General features: G+C 34.3%; 1 protein-coding gene across 1 annotated transcript in view; it reads left to right on the top strand.

Annotated features, from left to right (window-relative positions):
- Positions 1–26,476, top strand: part of LOC119633573 — a 63,810-nt gene extending 37,334 nt beyond the window's left edge. The window contains exons 4-6 of the mRNA XM_038027187.1: positions 8,104–8,219; positions 25,139–25,215; positions 26,429–26,476. Of these exons, the coding sequence (XP_037883115.1) occupies positions 8,104–8,219; positions 25,139–25,215; positions 26,429–26,476 (241 nt within the window). The remainder of the gene's footprint in view (positions 1–8,103; positions 8,220–25,138; positions 25,216–26,428) is intronic.
- The last annotated feature ends 1,046 nt before the right edge of the window (positions 26,477–27,522 follow it).

Below are 27,522 nucleotides of genomic sequence, written 5' to 3'. Positions count from 1 at the left end.
TATGAGTAACGAGAAAAAAGCCAATTTTTTTTTTTCACACAATGCTTACACTTTTCGCGAGTCTGTGTGCAAAAACATCCATGGGTTTCGTTCAACTTGAAGTCAACAGCTTTATTTTTGAGCTCTGGAGAAGGCTTAACACAGGCAATAGACAAACGCTTATGCTTACAACGACTCAAGATCGAGAATACGTATACCTTATGGAGTCTCTGAAGTTTGCTTCTGTTGCAAACGTTTTAACAAGATGGTTATATCCCCATGGTGGTGTAACCTTGTCGTTTTTTTAGAACTTGTTCTTTACTCCCAGTTCCTTAAGTAAGCTTCCTTTTTAAATGACAGGTCGTTAGATCATTATTATAGCAGTGAGTCTAGGGAATCTCCTTGGAATTATTTTGCCAATGGCATGAAGCTCTGCCTTCTTATTGCAAAAGAACGTCAATTAAAATGGATAAACGGAGAAATAATTGCCCAAAATACATGATTTTCATAATATTATGAACGTGTTTTGCCGCAATAATGTATCTTGGAAAATATTTCTATCAAGGCGTTTCCTTATAGCCTCACTTCATATTGCACATTATCCCCGTTTGAAGAGTATACGAGAATGTCTCTAAAGAGGTCGACACGGTTAACTGGGTATATATATATATATATATCTGGGTATATATATATATCTGGGTATATATATATATATATATCTATATATCTAGTTGGCATTCTAGGAGGAGTTAATTCGTTCGTTTGTTCCGCTTATATATTTGCATTCAAACCAACCAACTGTACAACTAACTAACTAAAGAAAAGAGCATTCTTTCAAGACAGTACAACGCATTAGCTTAAAGAGGTGCCTCTTTGAGACGTTCGTCTTCTTTTTTGCGGATCTTTTTTAGAGTTACTCATTCCCAGTATTCTTCTGCCATTCCACAGAGGGCAGGAGTGTAATAAAATGTAAAATAATTTCAAAAGGAATCGCTATCGGATATGCGTGTAATGTGTTTTCTAAGGAAAATAAATTTCAAAGTGTAGTAATTGTACATGTATTCCATACGCAAAGATGCTGATTATTTTTTATCCAACGGAGAAAACAAATAAGTAACCTTAGCTGATTATGAATAAATGTGAGAGATATGTGTATCAAACAATTATCCAATTACTTCGATTTTCAAAAAAAAAAAAAAATTAAAAAAAAAAATTATACTTTCTAAAAAAATATTTCCTTATATATTATATATGCACATATTTACATAATTAATCATTCATCACTTCTGCGTTCGCTGTCATCCGATATGAAATAATTTTAGTTTTTCATGCATTTAACATATGTTAGTAAAACCACAATGTTAAAGGAAAAAGAGAAGAAAAAATTCAGAGAACTCAGAAATAATTAAAACACAAAAGTTAAGAAATTAGCCAGAAAATCAAATTTATTTTTTCTTTTCTTTCAAGACTTTTTTCTTCATTTTACAAGAAATGTTTTCTAAATCTCTTAACGTAATCGTTATTTATCATAGGCAAGCGTAGCGAGAAAGAAAAGAGTTTGACACTGACGCAAGCACTGACAACTTCATTAATAAATATTTTGTAGTTGTCATGACATGCTCAATGAGCTTGAAATAAACAAACGCGCATACACTCATACAAAACTTATACACCGACCCATAATATCAGATCACGAACGAAGCATATTTTAAAACTTTCCTCAAAACAACAAGAATCAATTTATATGTGAGAGGTGTGCAAATAAATTCTGCCCGTTACAGCGATAACGTTCAACTTTAGTTAAATTCTGCTTGTTGCGAAGCTTAATAATCGAAATATGGACCATCGTTATCTATGGTCTTTTATCTTTTATCGGTTAGCACAGTATACGGTTTGAGGCGAAATAGTCATCGACCCCTTCTTCGCAGAGCTGCTGATCCGGTAAATACTACTTCGTCGAACTGAGCGAATGCCAAGAGATCAGGTCTGGAGAGTATGCCACAATCGAGCGATGTTTCCAGTCCAATTTGAAGTTTACTCCTTTGCTTGTTGCGTTGGGCTGCTGCCAAGCGGAAGTATGCGCATTTTCATCGCTTTTAGTACAATAATTTTTTGAACGAAATCTCGCAAGCCGCTTTCTAACTGCTTCGCAAAGTACTGGTTTTTCCGCACCTTCAAATGCAGCGCCGCAATTCCATATACATCGAACGACGGTTTATGGAGAACAGAAACCCATACACCCTTACAACCACCCCCGTCCACGTTACCTTTATCCAAAATTTCGGAGGAAATTATCTCGTCACGTTCGTTTTATGAGGCAATCCATTTCAATGAGCGGAATTTAATTGCACACCTAATATACATATGTATACATATGTACGCACATTCATTCATTCAGCTTTTTATACGTCTGGGACTTACATAGTCTTACTTAAGTGACAAGTGATCTTGCGGATGATTTTTGACAGCTACAACCTCTGTTCAGTTGATGCCTTCACAAGTTTCGTTTACTTCATCATTTGTTTGTTTATATTCAATTTCGAGTAAGTTACTAATTCTTGTTGCTATTGTTAATGTTGTTGAAGTTCAATCCGACATATATATGTACACTGAAGTTAATGTGTTGATAGTTAAAGCGCTAATCCTTCAATTTCGTAATGTGAACTAAGCAGCATTAATGTAAAGATTTACTTCTTGTAATAATTTATAATAAATAATTTATTCAAAGTTTTTTGAAAAATGTAAACTCTTGGATTTATTCCAGGGAAATACAAAAAGATCGCTGAATTTCCTGCTGATCATGAATGGGAAGTCGAGCGCACAAGGCATGCTTGTAGAGCCTTTTGTAAGTACACTAAACAACTGAGAGGCGTGCCAGTAGTGAATGATATTGGCCAGTCAAGAAGGACCGCGGAATAGGTAAAGATATTGCAATTGGCAACCGCACCAGTAACACGAAAATATCGCGAAAAACACAAAAGTATTGCGAATACCTTCAAATGGGATAAATGCGAAGACAATGATTATTAAAAAATCTATGCAAGAAGTAACGAAAAATGTGGAACACTTAAGCAGAAGAAGGAGGAAACTAAAGAGAACAGACGAAAAAAACCATGCAAAGTGGTAGGCAAACCGTAAAAAATCATAAGGATATAGAGAAAAGGATTAGAAGGAAAGGAACGCTGTTACAATTAAAGCGACGGCGGATTCAGCTCAGGCGCTAGGTATGAAAGAAAACAACATTCGCAAGGACGAAGGCTGATAATCTTCTGGCCCAACTACACAAAGCAGATGTGGAAGATGTAATAAGCTTCAGAAGGCATTACAAACCGTATTTCTAGAAATTATTTCGATCAAATTTGAGTTGAAAGTCTTACTCGAAATAAAAGACGAATCAGTCGAAAGGAGTCTATGCTGGCAAGAAACGTGTGCGTAAAAACCAAAGTACAAGATATAAAAGTTAAAAAAGGAATAGGGTAGATAAAGTAGATTTGGTAGATAGAATAGCGTATGGTATGGTTTAGGGCAAAATAGGGTTAGGTTAAATCAGTTTAAATAGCGGAGAAGTGTTATGGCCGGTAAGCAAATAGTTAAGCGAGTGTAAGGCAAGTTTAAGGTCGACTTAAGTTGAGTTAGACTACTGTAAGGGGGTGTAGCGGCAGGTGTGGTATTGTTGGATACTGCTGCGGCCGATGCTAATAGATTACAATGAATGAGTGTGTTCTGAAAGCTAAAGTTTAATATTAATGCGGTCTTTTCTGGTAGGTACCGCTGGATTCGAGTAGGATCTATATTAATGATTGAGTAGGATTCTAATACGGTCGGTTTTAATAGAGAGTGGATTTAAATATATTCCATTGAAGGAGCACAAGAGGAAGAATTGTGCTAATATGCTATTTTTTGGGCTAAGATTTTATCATTATTTTTATTATTATATAAATGATGTTGAGATAAGGTATAGTATTTTGGTAAGTACATGAAGAAAACGATTTCATTATTGTTGCTGAACAGGAAGATACTCCTTAAACAGCTGGATGGTTGAAATAAAAGTGATCTGAAATATGTTTGTTAACGGTGCTCCGAATCGGGTTAACAACTATCCAACACAATTGAGAAACAAGTAAACGCGATAAAGCAAACGTAGTGCTTTTATTTGTCTCCCCAGACTACCTAATAAACAAATTATAGTTTCAATTTCAAAGCGATATGTCATGATGTTCTCTTGGGTATAATAGTAATGATAAAAACAAAAAAAGAGTAAAGAAAGGAAAAGAAAAGAAAACAGCAAATGTAACTATAAGTAGAGTATCATTCGTGAAGCCCTTAACACTTTATATTTTATGCAAATTAGTTTAACTTCGTTTTCATGTTTCACTGATTCACTGGGTGCGTTCATTCATTCACTTATAACAATTTTGTGATTGATGGCATTTTTCTCTAAATGGAGTGTTTGAGCTTCGATGCGAGTGGTAAGTATTTCCCGAAAGAATATTCATTTTATCTTCCACTTCAGTGATTTTCTTGTTTAAATTTACAAAGAGTGTTAACAAGATCATGTTTTATAAAAGGTAACAAACAACAAAAATATCAGAAAGGAGAATAAATGATTTGAACAACAAAACGGTACTATACCAGTAAACTTGACATTTTGACGTAATGAGTTTAGGAAATATGTAAGAGGAGTGCGTGAAGAAAATATATGCATATGTATATATACATATGTACATGTATACATACGAGTAAGAGAAAAAAATGTATATGGCCATCCATTATATAAATAAGTTTATGTTCTATTCGGCCTTGGTAGGTAGCATATGCTATGTTTTACATACTGCCACTGCAACCGCTGCTGTGTTCGTTGCTGTTCTTTCTATTATTCTATGGCATATGTTAATTTTTGTTATTTCGATTTTTTTTTTTTTTTTTTTGTTTAATTATTTATTGACACAACCTAAACATTTTTTCTATACATAATATATGAGAAACAATTATGAAATGTTATTATTATATTATATCTGTGTAGATATATATATATATATGAAACTTTTACTTTAGTATGTCTTTCTTTCATTCTTTATTCTGTCAGTTTTCATATTTCATCACTGTTGATGATTAGTGTTTTAACTGTTAATGAACGTGGCATACAACACGCAAATGTCGCATTAGTGAATTAAGGCAAGTAAAGCGGTATGCTATACGGTATAACATATACAGAGTGTGGTCGCTTTTAAGACACAAACGATCGAGTTCAACGTTTTGAATGAATGTGCAATTAATAAAGTTTGCAGCTCATTAAAACTCTTATGATTGTCTTTCAACGTACATCCGTTCATTTACCTTGCATGCTTGCCAACGCTCTTTACCAAAACTTTATTTATGATAAGCGATAACATTGACGGTTACCAGAGCAAGTAGACCGAATGGCTGCCGGTGCCACTCACATGATGACAAAAAAAAAAAAAAAAACAAAAAACAACTAAAAAACACTTGTTTCACGTTTGCAGCTTGTGTGGGGTGTTGAGTTGAGAAGTTTCATTAAAGGCCCACTGCCAATAACAGCAACAATAACAACACCAACAACTTCGCTACGTAGTTGTCAGTTGGTTTTATTATAAGCGGCTTGATGTTATTTGTATTGTTGTTGCTGTTCAGTGGCCAGTAATCAGTATGTTTTGTACACATTTATAAGGCATTACGTTATATATTTTGGTTGATCTTCAGCGTTCGTTTTTTTTTTTTTTTTTTTGTTTTTATTCTTTCTTACATTGTTTCAGTTTTTATTAATGAAAGACCAACGAACATAAGACATATGGCGTGTAAGCGTATTGGTTTAGTCGATTTTAAACTGATGAGTGAATTGCATGAGTATACAATTTATACGTTTGCTGGTCTTGCGGTTTACATATTAACTTTTCAAACTTTATCCCTCCCCGGCAAAGCAATAAGCTTTATACAGTTGATCTTCATAAGCAAAATAAAAGAATAAAAATTAATATTAAACATAGCTAACAGAACATGCCATTCCTTCGCTTACTATAGCAAGGTATATTGGTAATGTTGACAGGTTTGTAACCAACGATTAGAACAGAAATTTTAATATTTTAAGTTTCTCATTAAGAATGATTTTTATCTTTCGATCTAATCACCTCGTCCACGACACTTCTCTGGACCGATGCAAATTGCGCCGCAAATCATTTGCATCATAGCACATAGCACAGCGTCATAGGCCAATTACGACTTACAATGAACACAAAAATGATAAGTTCAAATTGATTAAGGGAATGACTCGGAATCGGTAGATACAGTAAAAGGTAAATTTATTTTGAATTTTGTGCCAAATAAAGGGCGTTTGCCCTACTACGCTTCCTTCGCTCGAACGATATAAAACAAAGTCTCTTTTGCATCCTATTCTAATTGGGTATGAAAAGTGGATCAATTGTGAGAATCACGGGCGTGAATATTGATAAGTGGACTCAGGCGTACCGTCCACATCAACTGCAAGGCGAAATCACAAAAGAATATGGTGTATTATTATCAGCTACAGTCTAGCGAAAAGGTCAATAACACGAGTTCCCTATAATAATTACTTGACTGAGACCGTGTACTGATAAAAAAATGAGCGGAATATCAAAAACCGCGACGCAAACAACACATATTTTGATATGACATCCATCCATGCATCAATAGGCAAAATCAGCTGGCGGTACGTTGGTTAGCATTCAAAAGAGAAGTACTAACCTATGCAGCTTACTCTCCAAAATCGAGAACTACAGGCACATGCTCAGTAGCACCTGAGTTTTTACGAAAACAACACGGTGCACACATTAAGGGCAAATGTATAGCTAACGAGGGGCAATACTTTGAACAAAGTTATCTTTCATCATTCTGATACAATGAAAGTACATATCTTATACGAGAATTCCGGTTTCATAATTACGTATCTGGTAAATACATTTAGCCTCAGCTATTTTATTTGTCATGCTTATGTCATATTGCGATAGTCGCCAAGCCTTTGATACCGTTACGTTTGCATAACTCGTTACGTTGCTTAGGCTATCATAGGCTTTCCATGAATCATATTATCATTCCCGTTGTAAATGTATTTATTAAAGAAAATCGAATATGAATGAGTGATGGGTATGTAAAGATTCGTTTTAAGCCGATTATAATTTTTTTTTTTATCGTATTTTATGCAGGTAAATGATCAAAATATGCATTTTTAAGCTTTATGTTAACACGAACATAATATTTAAATAAAAAAGAAAAAAAAATGTTTTTTCCCCTCTTTGCAACATTTCGAAAAACTCCTTTAATATAATAACATTAGACCAGAAAACAATTAAATGTTCATTTGGTCAATGACCCATAGTCTAAGAGAAGTATAAGCAAAGCAAAAAAAAAAAAAAAAGAAGCCAAATAACATGCATAAGTAGATATCTTTGTTGTTGTATGCATGCATTATGTGGATGCACTTAATGATTTCAATTATTCACATGATAATCTAACGAAAATCTTTTCAAAGAGTCAAACAAGAAGTATTTTTGCCAATGATGGACGATTACAATGGTAATGTTGTTATTATTGTTGTTATTGTTATTATATTATTATTGTTACTGTTATTGTTGTGGTCATAAAATCAATTTGTTAATTGTATCTCGGACAAATTTACACTTCAAAACCTTCTTAATCTCTATTTATTTACATATGTACATATACATATATTACATATATATATATATATATATATATATATATATTGAAATCATATTTCTCAATTTAAATACTGTAGACAATGAACAAACATTTCTACAAATCCAAGTGAGAGAAGATGAAGAAGAATAAGAAGAAGACGAAGTTTATATGCAATAAATTGAGTGAATTCAATACGTAAACATATTTAGGCTTATATTGCATATATCCACACATATATATGTGTTAAAGATAATCTGTATCGTGTCGTTACGTATATGCATATTTGTATGCATGATGCTTATAGGCTTGCTTAAGTAATTGAGTATGTATTGGCCACAAACCACAACAGAGTTGATTTGCTAATTGCTGAAAATGTCTTCAGTTTGATAATCATTGTTTCGAAATTTTGACATCTCTTCCGTTATTATTTAGGGAAAATCAAGATGCTGATCCTAATGCTGATACGGATACTGTTATTGATACCGATGCTGATGCTGATGCCGATGCTGGTACTGATACTGATACTAATAAATTATATGTGTTTGTGTGTTTGTGTGTGTGTTTGTTTGTTTGAAAGGATATTATCACATTTAAGGTTCATGTTCGGTTTGAAATTGATTAAAATGTTTGTAAGAATTAACAGAAAGCAATATTTGAGAGATTTTCTTACAAGAAAACTTACTTGACCACAAATTCTACGTTTAAGCACTACTCGCCTTCACCCCTTTACCTTCGGCTTTATCGTTACCTTTAGCCATACAATTACCATTACTGGTAGTGAGACTTCTTTAAATGAGTTCAGTTAAATAATCATTATACTTAAGCTTGCCTCTCATAGTCAAATAAGAAGGTTTGTCAGAAACAGTTGCCAAATTTCCGTTATAATAATAACAACCATTCAAAGGACGACACTTGGGTTTTAAAAATGTGACATTTTGTCACAAGCTACACTTAACCATGCCATACCATACCATAATTTTGTGGTATATTCTTCCTTTTGTTAGCTGGTTTAGTTGACAACTAAACCATGGACTAACATGCAACATGATTTGCGGTCTTTTCTTATACACATCTATATACATGTACATATATATATATGCATGCATATGTAAATGCATTACCTTGTACACTATATAACAATTATTTGTTTGTGGCTTAGTTACCTGTGAGCAAATTACTACATTGTAATTATATTCAAATTGATTTGTGTTTATAAGGCTTGTCTTCTCTCGTATAATTACCAACACATTAAACTTTCATATCATAAAAGTGTAAAAAATTCCGGCATTAGCTTTGATTTTCTGCCAAAACTCTCAACCAACTAATCTAACTTATTTAATTACTTTGCGTAAGTATTTGTCTTCATACATATTGTACATACATATATATGGGCATTATGGTGCTTATTTGCCAGCATATAAGCGTTGATGTGACAACAAAGATGGAAACGCTAGTAAAACAGTCACAGTTCTATATGTGATTTTTCCAACAGTCTGCCAATTCTTTGATCTTTGTTAAGAAAAATGTATGTTTAAATATAATTAAATGTCAGGCACATTATCAAAGAGTGACAATAACAACAACGACGACGACGACAACAACACCCTCTTAGTTTTCAAGCTAAACTAAACTAAAATTAAAAAACACATATGTTAGAAAAGCCCCACACACATATACATATTTGCATTTTGTTCGCTATATTGTCAAATATGTTTTCACAGACACTATCAAAAGTTGCAAGTATATTAAGTTAACGATGTTGGTTTGTAACATAACTTACATATGACGTACGTAATCTATTCTCACCTACGCCATGAATTCTTTTTAGATGACGATCAAGATTTACAAAAATAATTTCCAAAACCTTTTATATCCGGTATATGTAAATTATATCATTTGCCGCACGCTCTGTTTGCGAGCGACATCTCGCAACTATACTCATTCTCCGTCATTGCCTTCGAAGCTCTTGGACATTGCCATAATGGGGGCTGTCTTGTATAGGTGTATATTTTGCTAATGTTATAAAGAGACAAAAATTATTTGTCCACCAATAAAGTTCTTTAACCGAACTATTCGGCTTTCTCATCGTTCTCACTCACGCCTTCTAGGGTTGTCGGCGCACGTGTAACCTTTTAAGGAGACGCTTTGACATTGTCCCTATACGAACTCTCCATTATGATGTGTATTTCTGGTATTTTTTCACCAACTCACGAGAACGGCGTTTAAGGCGATATATATCATTTTGCGTAACGATAAAAAACCGCCCGATATGGAAAATAAAGACATTATTGCCTCCAATGTTTCAATAAATCCACAAGATATCGCTTGTGTGTGAGCAGAATATAGTTTTTAGGAGCTTTGAATGGATAGAGCTTTGCACCTAAACTAAAAATAATCAAATACCGATAAACGTCAGTTTTAGTGCTAATTTCGAAATGCTACTGAATCGTACGAAGTAACGAGTGAAGAACGAGGGACACGACAAATTCTCGGAAGAGTATAAAACAATGATGCAAGCGAACATTGAAAAAAAGCCGAATATCTTTCGAATTTCAAGATGTAGCGTTTCACGCGAAGAAATGCTTGCACTGGAACGTTACCTACGCAAGATTCAATTGCATTGTTTATTAAAGGAAAAATGTCTCCTCTACGCGACTAACAACAATCAGTTGTTTTTTTCGGAATGATAACGAATGGCTAATAACGAACGGCTTTATACAGCAAAAAAGGTTCAGGTAATGCTTACGACAGTCGCATTACTCACCAGACACTTCTCTTTCTCGTTAGCACCCCTTTCAACCGATGGCATATTGTATGTCTGAGCATCAATACACAGACAGTGCTTTCGACAAGAAGTTTCGCCATAACGTTTCGAACAAAGCGTGCCAGAGTCGGGCTTTGCATTTTTCACAACTTTTAGCTAGTCATGACTTATTTTCATATCTTGTGTACAGGACACATTATTTGATATGAGACCGACCTGCTGGCAACATGTCGGATTACTTTGAAAATTCCATTAAGTCCAAGCTCGGAGACAGAAAAGTTAAGTTTAATACCTAATCTTCTGATTCGATATTACACATGAAGAAGCCAGATTCCCGCCGTTACAACTTAAGGATTAAAACATCTTGAGAGAGAGCAGAGATGTTTTAAAATAATTTTATTGCAAGCTTGAACAATATTTAAGAAATGGAAATGAAGCTCAAAGCGTTGCATAAGTTGTGCTTAGAATTAGTTTCAATGAGCTTCTATTGTGGATGTAAATTCACTGGCAGGTATTTATGATTCGTTCCAAAGCCTGTCATTAATTGGGCTAATACTGGATAATTAACTTTGTAGCGTTACTCCTCGCGTACATCGAGCAATGTAGGCGACAACAACAACAATAACAACAATAACAACAACAACAGAAACAACAATAGCAATAACAACTATGACAACAAACACGATATAACAGACAGCCGCACTCTACAAGTCGTCAAGACATAAACAAAATGTCGCCGACGACATTTTATTTCGCCAGATTTTCGTTAATAATTTTTCATTGCAATCTTTTTTTGTTTTATGCCTCAACGTTACTCGCATTCAACGAGAGAGACGCGTATGCATATTTACTCGGAGAATTGAGGTTTTGACACAATTAATCACCCAAACAGCTTCCTATGCAATTACCCAGAGATTTGTATATGTGTGTGTGTGTGTGTGTGTATTTTCATGTTTTCATGTATGTAGGCACTAGAATTGCATACGATATGCTTGGTATTGTCGACGTGACAAAAATTTCGCTTGATTTTGTCTTAATTAACGCCAAACGCTTCAATAGCTATAAAATATGTGAAATGCTGAAGATTGTCGTCGCTACAATGTGTTGTTTGCTGTTGTTGTACTTACTTGAGCATATATGCATGTTGTCAATGCAAGTTGATGATAATGATGATGATGGTGTGGTGTCTTGTTTTTCTTTATAAAGGCGGTACAACATACTTGTTTCAATTAATCGGCTTTTTTATTAAGGGGAACCGAATCATGTTAAACATAAATTTCAAATACGCAAACGCATATTTCTTCTGAGCTTCAACGCATTACCATAACCTTTTGGCCCGTTGTTGTAGTTCGTTCTTTTTTTTTTTTTTTTTCTTTATATTTTCGCAGAGTGAACTGTTTGACTGTTTAGTTATTGCATCTTATGCTTGATTTTCACACATATTTTGACACCCAAAAAAAAAAACAAAGACTACTTTTTTTCCCTATAAATTTAATTGGACCACACAAGCATTCCTCGCTTTGTCGTTTCATTCGGCTTTTAGTTCTTCTTAAATATTTTCGTTTAAGATTTTTTAAAAGATTTATTATCTGTTTACGGTTGCAAGAGCACTTTTTCTTATTTTTGATCCAACAATAACGTGTTTGTGGGTTTGTGTGTGTGTTTTTTTTTTCTGCTTAGCTCGCACAGTGATAAGAAGAATTTCCCATAAAACTGCGTTAAAATATCTTTGAATTTTCCCTGTAATTAATGCCATCACGTTCGTGAACTTCAAATATTATTCGTTCGATTTTTTTATTATTTGATTTTTTGAAGATATTATTAAAGTGTTTAAGCTCTATATGCCATGTATCCTATATATTGTATGTCAGATCGTAGCACTTCCATTTCTAGTGAATAAAAACTTATTTTCTAAAAATATTCAAGAAATTCAGGAAAGAAGAAGATTGTCATCCCAACATATCTCATCATGGTAAGGCTCGGTTTCTTAGAAAATGACTGAGTACTTCAAGCGTCGAAATGATCGACAGTACCTGTTATATGCAAAGCTTCGGCTTATATTCTAATATCTGTTAGGGATTTCCGAAGATGACATTTTTCCTAAATTGAGAAACCAATCCTCGAAATGCGGAGTTAAGTACATCTTTCCTGTAATTTAATTTGCTTCATCCATTATCCTGTTATTTGACTTTAAAAACCTGAAAAAATGGATCAGTTGTGAAAAGTGTACCAAAAATGTGGACATGGCCTGCATAGTTGGTCGATATTTGGAAAGCGACGGTTCCCACGGTAAACGTGAAATCGATGTAATTGAACATCGCTAGGAAAACATACCGAGCTAAAAAGAAGCAAAGCTATTTTATTCTAAATACTTTGTTTTTGTGGGCACTAAACCGCTATAATCTATTTAGAGCAAAGAAATAGGTTCTAGGACACAAACTAGTTCTAAGACTACCGGCTCGAGAGCGAAAATAATTCGCTAAATTAAATATTTAAGGCGACAAATAGTTTGCGAACAGCACTAAGATGGGTAATGATCCTACTTCCAACTGTCTCGGAATAGAAGCAACTGCTGAAGAAAGTAACGCATGAACGTAACGATGAGACTTTCAATGTTTACCAAATTTAAAAATTTGATTATCAGGTTCAATGATTTTCTTATTTTTAACTTTACAGAAAAACACAAACAAAAACAAAGAACAAAAAGTGCAAAATACAAAACATTATAATCATCTAACGTAGATACGATGTAAGAGGGGAGTAGAGCAAGGGTTACAAACAAAAAAAAAGTGCGAAATATCACAACTTGGCACTTAAATCAGTTCCATGCAAAAGTGTGGCAATGGAATTAACACAATCTCGTGTATAAAAACAACCCTCCGCGCGTTCAAAATAACACTCGATGCATAAACACAAACATACCTACATACATATATATATATATATATATATATATATATATATAGTAGACGCCTCTTTTAGTCAACCAGGAGGAAAATAAGCAATTTATAAAATTTTTACGCTAAATAAATTTAAAGAAAAAACAACAACAACAATGAAAATTTTACTTTTGGCTATTTTAAGTTTAGAGCGTGAAATTTTTAATTTCGGTTTTGTGATATTTTTAAGAATACTTTTATTTATGCAAAACATTAACAACGAGATAAATGGGATACGTTTGTAGTAAGCGAGATATGAAGTAAAGAATTGATGAATGAAAGAAAGGAAAGCTAGTTAAAGACCGGTTTGAATGCGGCAATCATATCAATCTATGCAAGATTGTAGGACAATTTAATGAATTATAGCCGAACTGTACTGGCTATTAATGAATAGATGACTGTAAATAGTAATTTAAATGCACTTAGTCGCCCATTGTATTTTTATGAAGTTGTAAATGATGAAAATCACTTTAACATCATCTCTTTTTTTGAAAGCGACTTCACTTCAATGTGAAGGCATGCAAATCACTTTGCAATCTAAGGCAGATACCGTTAAAATTGCCGTTGAAAATACATTTAATTATTGTATAAGAAATATGTTTATGTGCGTGTATATTTGTGTGTGTGTATATTTGTGTGTGTGTGTGTGTGTGTGTTTATGTAAGTGCTTAAAGAAGGGTAAAAATAAAAGGCAAAGAAAATTAGAAACGCGCAAGTAACGATCAGTGATGAATATCGTTTTATTTTCATATCTCCTTTTCTCTTCTTCTTTTCTTGTTTTTTTTTTTTAGTTACATAGCTATGGCTAAGCAAATCATTTTCTGCGTCACTTATTTTATTCATCGTAAATATTGTGTATTGTGACAACTTAGAAAAAACAGAAAATGTAAAAAGAAACAGGCCTTAGCTAACAGAAAAAAAAAAAAAAGAAAAAAAAAAAGAGTCAATGAAGATTTGCTATTGAAATGATTTATTTCTATTTTGCATACATAAGAAAAGATTACTCTTACCAAGAGAATGTAATGGGATTTGTGAAGTTGTTGGCTGGCTTGCTGGCTTGCTGGCTGGCTGGATGGATGGATGTTTGGATGGGGCAATGAAGTTGCCAACATTCACAAATGCGCAATAATTACAACACATAATCATTATAAAAAGAGCCAGTCAAGTCAGTCAGTCAGTCAGTAAGACAAACTGTGACAAGAAATGATCACACAAGCAGTATTCAACATCATGATCATCATCCAAAACGATGATAAAAGCAAAAACAAGAATATCATTTAAAAGCATTTCAGGACGAACCATAAATGCCCAGCATCAAAACTCGCTCACTACTCTATAATTCAGAACACTTGTCTGAATGGACGAAAATTTATAATAAAAAATCTTTGATTTTTTTATTCACTTTTCGTAGAATATTGGTGAGCACGAAGAGAGATATTTTCTGCTAAAATTTTAATTAATTCTAATACCTATTCCTGCAAGATTCAAGTAAATACATATATATCGCCTTTAGACGGGCTCGGCCGGTTACCATAAATCATACAACGTCAAGTCGGCATTTTTACTATCTACCTCAATGTTAGGGTAGTTCTCGGCTCATACACTTTATGTGATATCAGTTCTTTATACACTTTGCAGACTTTGGACTGGCGCTCTTATAGAACTTCTCGCCTATCGCCGCATATTTTCTTTTAAGTCCTTTGCAAGCATTACACTAATGTTCTAATGAACTCTAGGTTCGAACCATTTTATAACTCGCCAGAATCGACCTAATAGCAGTTTTTCCGAGCCACGAGTTTTTGAAAACTATCAGGATTAGTAAGGTCGCCTAATTGAAACGATTGTCTCGTTATGGTATTCCAAAGTTCTTAACGCAAGTTCCCCGAATTATCGTTTATTTGGGTTAATGTTTTTAACGCAACCCAGCTACCACTATCCCCTATGCATGCGAGGATAATTACAGCCCAGGTAAAATCACGACCGACAGCCATCAGCAAATGTGCAGCTTACGGTTGCTGGCTTTACCTTGAATACGTCAAATATTGGAAAACAAGCGACTAAAGTGCTTTAAAGGAAAACTGGCTCCTCCTTCGATAGCACAAACTTCAGTCGCTCATCGCTGAATCAAATTGACTCTGTGATATTAAAGAAAGGACTTTGTTTCGAAAAGAGTATCAAAATTGACTTAAAAAAATCTCAGATATTTAAAGGAACATCTGTAAAGATATAATAACTAATTAGAATAAACAAATTGACGGAAATTTCCTATGAACACTTTGGGAAGTTACAAAGGAAAAGACAAACTATACATTCTCCTCGATTTGGATGCTTAATGTGGAGAAACTCCAAAGTAAGAAAATAATGTCTGTATATACGTTCGCAGGCATATAGGCATGTACATGCATATGAGTTTCTGTTGTTCTAGCTCAAGGCATATGATGAATGGTAAGCGGAAGAATTTCTAGACATTTGCAAGCAAGTTGGAAAAATTATGTACAAATGTTGGCATTAGTTGTTATTATTGTTGTTGTAAGCTAATAATAATGATTATCTGGAGAGTGATCATCATCATAATTCTTGAATGCTGAACAGTAGCGGAGTTGACAGTTGCTTAAAGCATCAACGTGTGTCATTAATCGAACAATTAGCATAAGCTCGTACTCACCTCCTTTCCTCACATCACCTAATTGCACAAACGCAACAACATGCCCAGCAAACGCATTTTACAATGAAAACAATTAACAAAATCTTTACAAATTATTATTATATTTAAGTAAAACCATTAAGTCCATGGCGTGACAAAATTTCTTTTAAAAATTTCCCGAAAATATTTCAAAGACCAGTTTTTTCAAAAAAAAAAAAAAAAAAGAAAACTTACTTTAGATTAATATTTCAAATTATCATTAAATGTATTTTTTTATAAAATCGTTATTATATCGCTGTATACACACAAATCGATATATAAGTTAACGACGTCGTAGTATCTTTTATGTGGTGCGGATGTATGTTCATTTTATTGGCAATTAATTATGGCAATGTGTGAACAATTTTAATTGCATCAATATTCCAATAACGAAAGCACTAACAAAACAAACGAAATTATAATTAATTTTTTTTTTGTTCCTTCTCTGACTCGCTAATCCGTATGACAAGTTAATTATCATCGCACAACTTGTGTTTTCATTAATGTAGTTTTCCGTGCATTTGCATCGGTAATTAACGATTCTGCCATTTTTATTATTACTTTAATCTTTTGCAAAATTTAATCTTTGCATCGATTTGCAGAGAATTCGGCCATCAACTTACCTGCAAATATAAAAATCGCTATTTAATGAAATTCAAAACGCATTTCGTTTACCATTGAGGTCTATTTGATCCCCGTCGGATTTGAGTGTTTTGCTTACGCCCACACTTACTTCTATTGACGAATGGCGTACTTTGCCTAATGGTCGTGAGGTCTTTTCTCAGAGCTCCTTCAATTAAAACGCCAGCGGTCTGAATCTCTTTCTAATCGCTATTGGGAAACTGGTTTATGAGCCATTGTAACACAATCAGCCTCACAGCTTAAACTATGAAATACTGGGGCATATCAATCACTAAGTGCTGAGCAAAAGGAGTACTACCGTATGCTTATTTTTGATAGTAAAATTTATGCTTTGCCGTGCGATGATTTATTACATCGCCCCCGAATCGCTTCTGCTTACCTCGTAATGTATCCGTACAGAGTAATCAATTTGCAATCAACTGCGATAAGGGACGGAAATTTTATCCAGCTTTATCTCTAGCGTGGCCCCCGGAAACGTTACGCATTTATTCCTATTTTCCATACCTCCTTCCTCATGACTTTCACCAGATTCCAGAACGTTACACCAATAGCGGAGATTTAACCTCGTGCTTCTAAGCACGGCGATAGAACACGGTATGCTTCGCGTCGCCAACGTAGTGTCAGATGCAAATTAGTATCAATGTCAAATACTAAGTAATACCAAGCAGCACCACCATTAACGACTAACTACAGCTGAAAGGTTTTTCTCTCTCAATTTTCCCGAAGGGATAAAAAGACTCTATTAGCAATTCTTGTCATTAATTTGATAGATTGCGAATTGTTTATCCGTACTTGTTACCTATATCTTACATATATATTTCTAGTACGCATTTTTTAAGATGCCTCAGAGAATCGGTGATCCTCTTCAGCCACATTCAGCATTCTTGCCACCGTTTTACTAACGGACTCCAAGCAATGCTAGTATTGTAATAATCTTCTTATTATATTTGCTTTGAGGAGAATCCTTGATGTACCGTATGCACCTTTCATTCGAATTCTTTGCTCATTTTTTTACTTTCATCAGTGTCACGTAAATCTTAGACCAGTCTCAGCTGCGAACTGTAACTGTCATTGGAGTCATTGTGTACTGTGAACTGATCGAGCGTATTTTTAACACATAATCTGTAGTCAGCAACTAAAATGGAGCGCTACTATCTTCGGTCATTTCTTGCAGCTGTGAGCGTTTCGAAAGGAAGCTATAAAGAAATAAGCAGAATAGATAGATGGAAATGCCAAAACCAATTCATAAGCTTACGCTAATCAAGAATACATATTCTTAAGGCGATCTCTGAGATTTAGTTGTGTTTGTTGCAAACAGCAACACACATCTAGTGTAATCATATATATTAATGGCACTTATCGATATAAGTGTACTTTCCCTAGTTAGGAATTTAAAAAGGTATTTAAAATTGATTTACGAAAAAAAAACTGAGTAAAGAAAAATTACTTCTCGAAATTCATTCGTTAACTCTCGGAGATCGTCTCTTTCGTATGCAAAATATAAATTTTGATTTATGTAAACACTTAATGTTCGCATGGATCAGCAGGATGATCATTCAATGTTTCACAAAATCAATTTAACAAAAATTTAAGCCTACAAGCACTACGCACATAAGAACATGCATACAAAACTCAAACACAAATAAATCGACTAAATCGATTGCTTAAGAAAGACACTAATAACACCACAAGACGTCGTTCTGTCTGTTGAAATATGTATATATCGTATATACGCGGAATCAAACTGGCATACGCAGGGAGATTCAATGAATCGTATTAGTTTAGATTCTTCTTCTTCTTCTTCTTCTTCTTCTTCTTCTTTTTTTCCTTTCTTTTTCAGCGAATTTTATTTATGATAAAATATTGTAAAACATTAATACGCTGTCAACACATACATTTGTAGCATTTGTTGTTGGTCCCCTGTATGTATGTATTATGCGCCGCGCCGCATATGCGCAGGGAACACGTCCAGTCTCACAAATATTCAGTTCATTCATTTCATTTATGGCTGGCAGGCAGTCTTCGAACATTCGGGCTAATGTTGCTGCTGCTGCTGCTGCTGCTGTGCATGTTGTTTGTGTTGTTGCTGCTTTTGCAATACGTTGACGCTACCAACAACATTCAATAACTTATTTGTAAAAGAATCCTTTCGTTTTCGTTAGTTGATCGTTCATAATTTACAAAACACCAGATCAATTGACATTTTTATACTTGATGCGGTGTATATATGTGAGTGAGTGCGTGTAAATGCAGGCATTGGTAAGACGTTATTCATGGACATTGAACTTTTAGCGTTCGAGCAAGTGTTGATGGACTTGGCTGCTTTAACAACTTTTCGACTTTAGCATTGAAATTCGCGATCATTAACGCAACCAATGCAACACAAGCACATATCCATACTTTTATACTTACACATGTCTACCCATATTTATGTATTTAAATTAGCAAGGATTTAAAAATGACTTTTTTTTTTTTTGGATTTCAAAATATTGAATATTTGTTTGCTTTTCTTCAAAAAAAGAAAAGATGCCCAGCAGGTTGCCATGCAAAAAATTTCTTCCCCCTACCTGATACACGAATGCAATTATAATTATTACCCAGACATATATGTAGCAACATGCCTACGCACTTACATTTATTATTGAGGGTATGTACGAGGACAGCGTGTATTCCCCCGCTTAGATGTAAATGCCTTCAAAAATTTCGTATTCAGAATGCAGATAAAATGGACATATAGACACACAAGTCTTCACTTTTCATCTAATATTCCGAATATCTTCGCGAGAAAATTTTGAGAAACCATATAAATAACTTGAGGTAATTTTTCGGCGTTCATCATGGTCGGCAAATTTCATAAACGTGTCTAGTATGTTTTTCATATTTTTAGCAAAACATTGGAGTTTACTTAAAGTTTTAAAATTTTTCAATCTTAACAACGGGCCACTGAATAAGTTCTCATTATCTTGCCAAATAGAGATCAGCTTGGTATCCCATGGTGTTGAAAATGCGACTTCTAGTTTTTGAAAGCATTATCTTTATATTTATGCGATGATATACCGAAACTGTTGATGCCAAAGAGAGCTCAGCCTGGTACCACTTGATGTTGAAAACGCGACTTCAAGTTTTTGAAAACATTACCTTAACATTGTAAGCAACCGTTTCGATATATCACTACGTTGAAGTTGAAAAAATATTGCTCTGCAAACCTTGAATAGGAAGATTTCTGTGCTAAGAAATTGCCATTAACGCGGAGACATATTTTTAATTCAAAGTCGAGTGGTGTTCACGTTTAAGGCAGACGAAGCGTGTAATCAAATCCTGGTACCGTGATTTATGAACGATGGATCGCAGATGGCTGCGGGAAATCATAAGATGCTCCAAGGACGGCCATAGTAGGATACACTAAAGGAAACGTTGCATCAAAGTTCATTATATAGTGATTTTTGACCAAATGAGATGCGACGACGTAAGGCAAAATTCGCAGAGATGTGATATTTTCCGTATATTCACCGGACGCTACTTTTTTTCGTTAACATGGTTTTCAATCTATGACCTATTATTGGGTCAGCAAGATTTCGATTCTTATGATGATAAAGAAAAATGAGTTCTGCCCCAGAGAGTTAGTGTCCCAATGCATAGAATTCATGTTCTGCCTAAAAGATGGGAAAAGAAGTATTGGCTGCCGGGCAATTAATAAAAAAACATGCAAAAGCGCGTAAAGTTCTTGTTCTAATGCCAGCTTTCATTAGTTCTATAAACTCAAATCCCGAGAAAACTAAATTCTACAAAAATCCAAGCCAAACCAAAACAAATCAAAACTCAAGCTTGTAAACCATCACATAAGTATATGGATTCCTGAAGCAGACGAAATTTATAAAACTAAATTCGCATAACAGGCTTTGGAATATTATGAAGTGATTTCTTTTGAAAAGATTATATAGAACTTGCGGCCGATCCGATTGGTCAATGGCTACCATTATCCAGATAAATTTCAGCTTTCTATTTACATTTTCTTAATTTCTTTTCAATAAGGTATAGACAGGTAGACTCGGCTGTCTAAATAGATTATCGATATCGTGTAGATCAAACATGTTGACGCTTTATGAAAGAGAGAGAGAGAGAGAGAGAGATAGACAAACGGGAAGGCACATACTAAAGTTCCAGTTCCCACCATGCAAAGTATAGTGAATATGAATGTATATAGATATATATTCACCGTATAGCTAATCTCGAGTTCCCACTAAGTAAATGTTCTATCTGTTTCTCCCATAAGTCATAATAAATATATAGAAAATGATCGTGAACTTACTTAGTCATCAGCCAAGTAAAGATATGTGCAAGTTTCCGCCTTCTGCCTCAATTCTCCGCGTACATATACAAACATAGCTAATCAATCCTAAGACCTCTTCTGTTTATTTTTAAGAGCTACAAGCGGAACAATACAGCTAATCCATCTTTAGGTCATTAGCACAGATATGATAAAAGACAGTTTTCTTCTCATTATTAGTATTATTATTATTATTGTGCTTATTAGTATTAAATTAAAGCAAAATTCCTACGTTTCCTTATACAAGTGTGTTACAACATAATTGAACTTCTGCGCTTCTAAAAGCTTAGTCATATTCATGCAAACGCATGTTGAGCAATATGTTAAGAACAACAACCATGATCGTGTAGTAAGCAGAAGACTGGTCTTAAGAAGATCAACAATTCAATGCAGTTCAAGAGAACGGATGCAAACGTTTATTGCGCTCAGAGATATTGAAACGGCCGTAAGCTCCGTAAGTCGGTTGATAGCAAGCAGCCTTGAAATAACGTAATATCTCCTTATTGTTGTTATTGGTCTTGTTGTTATTGTTTTTTTTTTGTTATTTTTATTATAGTTGCTCTGTCTCTGTGCATCAAAAATTACACAAAACATGCCAGAGATTACGAACTGTCAGTTGAATGTCATGCCTAAGGAACATGCGTCATATGAAGTGTTGAACTAATTTAACAGCTGTTGAAAAAACAGCAAAATAACATAATATTTTCTTTGCTTTGCAAAATTGGCCAACACAAAAACAAAACACGAATAATGTGCATGCAAGAGAAAAAAAGGAATGCAATTAAAATATTTGAAGAAAACAGAACTGAACAGTACAGAGCAGAACAGAACAGAACAGAACAGAACAGAAGCCAACAATCGACAGCATTATTACAGAATTATGCATGGCAATCATGAACTAAATAAGAGGCGATATAAAGCCTTGACGGAGAAAGAGTAACAGCGAATATGCTAAGAAAAGAAAGACAACAATTAACTGCATATTAGTGCTATAATTATCACGTTGCCAATGAACAACAACAACAACCGAATGACCGACCGATTAACCAAACTTTTTCCCCATCCAATCCATCCAGCCTAACCGATCCAACTTCAAAGCTGTGATGCCAGTTTAGTAGTAACAAATCTACCACTACCACTACCACTATCACTATTCTTACCGCTGCCAATATTAGACTTACATACATAGAGAGAGAGACTTTTGCTCTTCATGTCACGAACTGAAGATGATGTTAATGCTGATCACACTGTAATTAGAAATTGTATAGCATAATTGTTATTGCCAATAAAACGCGTTGTATATGCAAGTTAGAATGGGTCGGTCGATCACTAGGCAAGCGAGCAAGCGAGTACGCACGGAAGTATGCAATTTCATGTTAAATATGTTATTCATATACAAGAGCGTTAGCTGCTTAACAACGATATTCCTGTAAGAACACGTCCGATCTTTGCTTAGCATTTATGCCTACATTCACACTTACCATATATTTATACGTGAACATAATTATAAGTTGCTCTACAACATGCTCTAACATGCTGTTGTATAGCAATGTGAAGAATTGTCAATCACAACACGCTAAACAAGCATGAATGAATGTGCAGTACATGTTTATCAATATATTAAAAATATTTCATATAATATTTTCAAATGGAATCACTTCATTATTGTACGTTCAAAAGCGGTTAATAAATATTTCTTTTTTTAATTCTTGTCTGGTTTAAGAGTTCATACGTTTAACTGAAGATTTAAAAGCTTCAGCGCCGTTCCTTCTTTCTGTTTTTTTTTTTTTTGGGCTTAAGATTTGATGGATTTTTCTGATAAGTGGGACTTAACTTGTAGAAAATAGTGAAACAGAAAGTATTCGCAAATATTTAATCGAACAAAGGAGCATAAAAAATTCCTTAAATGTTGAGAATTTTTGGAAAATAAGTGAAATATAAAAACTCATTTTCCTGGAAAATTATTGGAAATTAAGCAAGATGCTGTTGAACTCCCATTGATATGAAACAAATGATTATGGTCAACAACAGTTTAGCATAAATTAAACCGGAGCGATCTTCTTATCCTATATGCTAGAATATACCAACGTTCCCTGTGTTGAAATTGTTTACTTTAGTTTCTTCCAAAATTTCAACTGTAGACAAGTTTGTACGATATAAGCTTAACTTGCTACTCATGACTAAATCAAGTCAAAATTTTCAAATTCCGATTTATATGCTAAAATTTGGCATTGTTCAAAATGAGTTTCGAATCTCCCTAAAGCAGACGCTTATGGATTTTCGAAGCCCATTGTAATTATTACTTTTTCTCATTTCTCTAATGTTTACAGTTTTCGAAGTGTTGCAAAACGATTAGAAAATCCATCGCAAAGCTATTTTGAACTTGTCCTAGAAAAAGATGTGTTCAGATTTTGATATTGCAGCAATTATGCGTACAGTCGAGTTACACACTATGTGTCCTCGCCACTCAGTGTCTCCCATCTCTTGGCCGTCATGTACCAAACCCAAATCCTTTCAGATTAACCGGATGGGATGTGTTCTTGTGCGATCACTTCAATTATTCCTATATCTTGCATCCGAAAAAATATGGTACAGTGAAGACGATCTTTGTGGCACGTTTTCTTGGGACTATTACCCAGATTCGGCAAAACGCCAAGTTCAACAGTGCTATTATATTAAAGCATCCTCTCCCCCTTTAGAAGTACATTTTAATTTATTGTTTCTTTTACAAATATATTCCAATATGTAATAGTTAGTCGCTTGACGACCAGTATCTTCTTTTATAGGGTGGTTGCAGATGAAACTGATAAAAAAAAAAACAAAACAAATTTTAAAACGTTTAAAAAAAATATTCAAGTCGAGTGAGTAGAGGGCTGAAAAGAGAAACAAATAACGGCAATAACAAAACACATCCTATGCCAGCAATTAAATGCACGTTATCTGTTCAAAACTTTAAAGCGTTGATACATAAATCCTTTTGTTAACCTAAAGCGTAACATATATACAACATAAAAAAAAAAAAAAATATATATATATATATATATATATATATAACAAATTTTTTTTGCATCTCACTTTTCCCTCCTTCACCCTTAGCAGCGAACAACACTAATGCTAGTGTTTTAAAGTTTAAAGAGAGATTTAAAAAAAAAGAAAAGAAAATTCTATGATATAAACACAATAAATTTCAACAACTGACGCCATCAAGTCTCTTACTTTTGTCTTTTTTATTTTTATAGCTGAAATTCTTTTCCTTTCACGTGACTGGCAAAAGTCGTGTTAAATGGCAAAGCGAAAGAGTTTCATCAAAATTTTGCTTCGGGTGCCTCAATAAGTTTAACTTAAAAGTTGAGCATCATCTCGTCCCCCCCCTCCACCCTTAAGTTTATTTGAATTTTCTCTCTTCATTATCCTTCAGTCTTGAGTTTTCTTTCTTTCTGCAAATCTGACAAATAACTTTTTAAAAAACTTTGTTTTATAAATTTAACGCTTGTTCGTACGTTTGTTCTTACTAATGCTTAGCATACCCCCGCTACGAGCATACAATTGCAATAAAGAACAGTACAAGCCAAACCAACTATAGCATATAGATATTTTTAAGCATAGCAACATTTTCAATTGAGGTAAGCATGTCTGTCCGTCCGTCTGTCGTGGAATCATTTCTGGTCCTAAAAATTGCGCTGAGACCTATATATCTTCTTGCAAAAAATAAACCCGACCAGTAGGCATTGTTTCTCCTCAAAGACGCCACAAAAGAGCCAAAAAGAAAAAAAAGTTCCACAAAATGCTAGCCGTAGCAACTACACACAAAAATTGGAGTAATTGTTTAGCGGGTCCCTCTAAGAGTTCAAGCCATATATGATTCTGCTTGGCCTGCTTAACACGCCCTTGATTATGAAAATATTTTATGATTTTCATATCTTCACTTATGGCAGGCTTTGCGTTAGCTTTCTTCTGAGGCGAACATAACTTTTACTTGTGTTTCTCAACCATATCTATGCATTTTTTTCCCAGAGTGTACAATTTCATTTTGAAAAACTTTTCGACGCACTCTTTTACAAATTACCAAAAACTTTGGCTATCTTTCTTATTCTCTATTACCCTTGCGTTAGCATCAGCGACATCGTCGTCATCATCGTCATCATCATCGTCAGCATATCCGCATTTGTTGTCAGTTAACCAGCAGTCGGTAAGGCCAACGCCTTATCGAGCGTAGAACGAAAGGGAAGGCACATCTTCCTTTCTTTTTTTTTTTTTTTTTTTTTGCTATCCAACCTTTATGTTAATGATTGTGTGTAGAATTTTCCCGCTCTTATTCTCTTTTGATCCTAGATAATAAGCGAGTAAAAAATATACTTTATGCAAAAAAATAGTAGAAGGAAAAAGTTGTGAAAACCATTTTAATGAAATTAGAAAGAAGAAAAAAAAAGAAGTAACAACAAAGGCAACAACATTCCTGCTGCCTTGATTCACATTTCAACCACACATTGTAGAGCGTGAAATTTTCGACTCATTTAACTCGTTGTTGCCATGTCATATCATAAAATTAAATGACTGCCATCTTGAAAATATAATAATGGCACAGAGAGATGAGCTAGGAGAGTATCCAACGTTAATTCACCTAACAATCATAGTAACAAAAAAAAAAAAAAAAGAAGGAAACGTTTAGAAAAACTTAATGAACTTGAGACAAAAAGTAACCAAAATTTTGTTGCCTTTCTTCTTCTTCATCTTTTGGCTTAGATAACGTTTTAATTAAATGATTTTAATAAGAATCATAAAAAACTATACGTTTAAATGTTTACTTTAACCATTCATAGATGAGCGTAATTAGTCGCAGTAATGCTTACTAATAAACAACTAACTAATAGCGAATCTCTATAGGAGTTTATTACCTAGAAAACCCTTCAAGCATAATTTGCCACAAAATTAATTTACAAAAAAAAAAAAAAAAGACAAAACAAAAGGATTGGTTGGCTTTGTCCATTACCGCTAGAGTACGGTATTAACGGCTGCACAAAGGAATTTTTGATGTAAGTGCCTGAAAATCATATAAATAAATCTTATGATGAAACTAAATTTTCACTTGCCGGCTTATACTACTCCACTACTGCTACTATTGAAATACGCCACCGAGTGACAACTGTGTCAGCTACCGTGCGCGTTATTTTATAACGTTTGCCGCAACATTCATACATTTTACGCGGCATGGAAAATAACTAAGCTACCGGAGTTTAAAAAAGCAATTCTCTATAGCATCGATATAATAGCATATCTCTTATGCATTGCAAAGTCCACCAAAACCAAACCGGCTCAAACATCTTTCTGCATAAAAGAAAAATAAAAGCATAACAGCTAAATAAATTATCTTAATGTTCACATTTGCATTTTCCAATTTTTAGCACCTCCGGGGGTCATCAAATATAGAGATACAAAAACAACAGCAATAATAACTTCACACTAAACAAAATTTGATGCAGAGATTTTTGCATAGCTTTACCAATCTTGCCTGCAGTTCGAGTCGAATCTCTGAGTATCCGCCGCAATGTATTAATTCGATATTTTTGACAATTATTGCCCAATCATATCGCAACGAAACTGAATCCTTTCATATTTAAGATAGTACATGTCCAGCGAAGTCACAAAAAAGATTTATTTGTCCACATCTCTATGGTGAAAAATCAGTTGGCAGAAGAAGAAACCTATAATAGAATATCGCGATACAATAAGATCTCCTGGGACGTAATGCCGGCCACAATGATGACTCATTCGTGAGAAGCACACCCTACAAATAGATTCATTTAACGTTCAACAAAATATCCTTCCTAGGAAGATGCGGGTTTGCCCTCTTCCCGCTCAATTGTTCATCCATGGAAATACAATAAGTAAGACAAGGTAACGCCAATGCTTATAAAATTCCCGTAATGGAAAGAAATTTACTGGGAACTAGCTGTGCAATAAATAAGCAGCTCCTTGGCCCGTCCTCTCTATGAAGGCTGAATATGCTTATGCAACCTGGTGAAAGGCTACAAGTGACTTCTTGTGACTAAGGCTACAACACATTTTGCATGCCCATTATAAGCACTCTAAGCTCTTAAGTAAATCTTATACTGTTCACTAAACTTCGATTTGTGTTCTGCTACAGATCAAAGGTTATTCAGGAGACGGCAGGAGAGATGAAGTGGAAGATTTTTTCGAAGGTTTGCTTCCGACATGTGTTTGGTTTTTCAATTATCAATCATTACTACGACTACTTCCTGAACTTTGTTTGTCTGTTTGTATACGCGTCAAGCTCGGACTTTGAGGAGCTCAATCACATGTGAATGGGGTATGAAATGTATTAAAGCATTCAATGTCCTCATCTTTACGCTTTCACGCTCGATAGTCCATGGATGCCGAATGACGGCAGATGTATGCACGGCCTTCCATTCTGTGGAAAGGATGGCCTGCCTGTTCTTCTAGGATAACCACGTGAGTCATAAAATTCTTTCAAAAT

Source organism: Glossina fuscipes, unplaced genomic scaffold, assembly GCF_014805625.2.
Source record: "Glossina fuscipes isolate IAEA_lab_2018 unplaced genomic scaffold, Yale_Gfus_2 2, whole genome shotgun sequence".
In the NCBI taxonomy this organism is placed as follows: domain Eukaryota; kingdom Metazoa; phylum Arthropoda; class Insecta; order Diptera; family Glossinidae; genus Glossina; species Glossina fuscipes.
The sequence above is the reverse complement of the archived record's forward strand: the minus strand, read 5'-3'. Positions and strand labels throughout refer to the sequence as shown.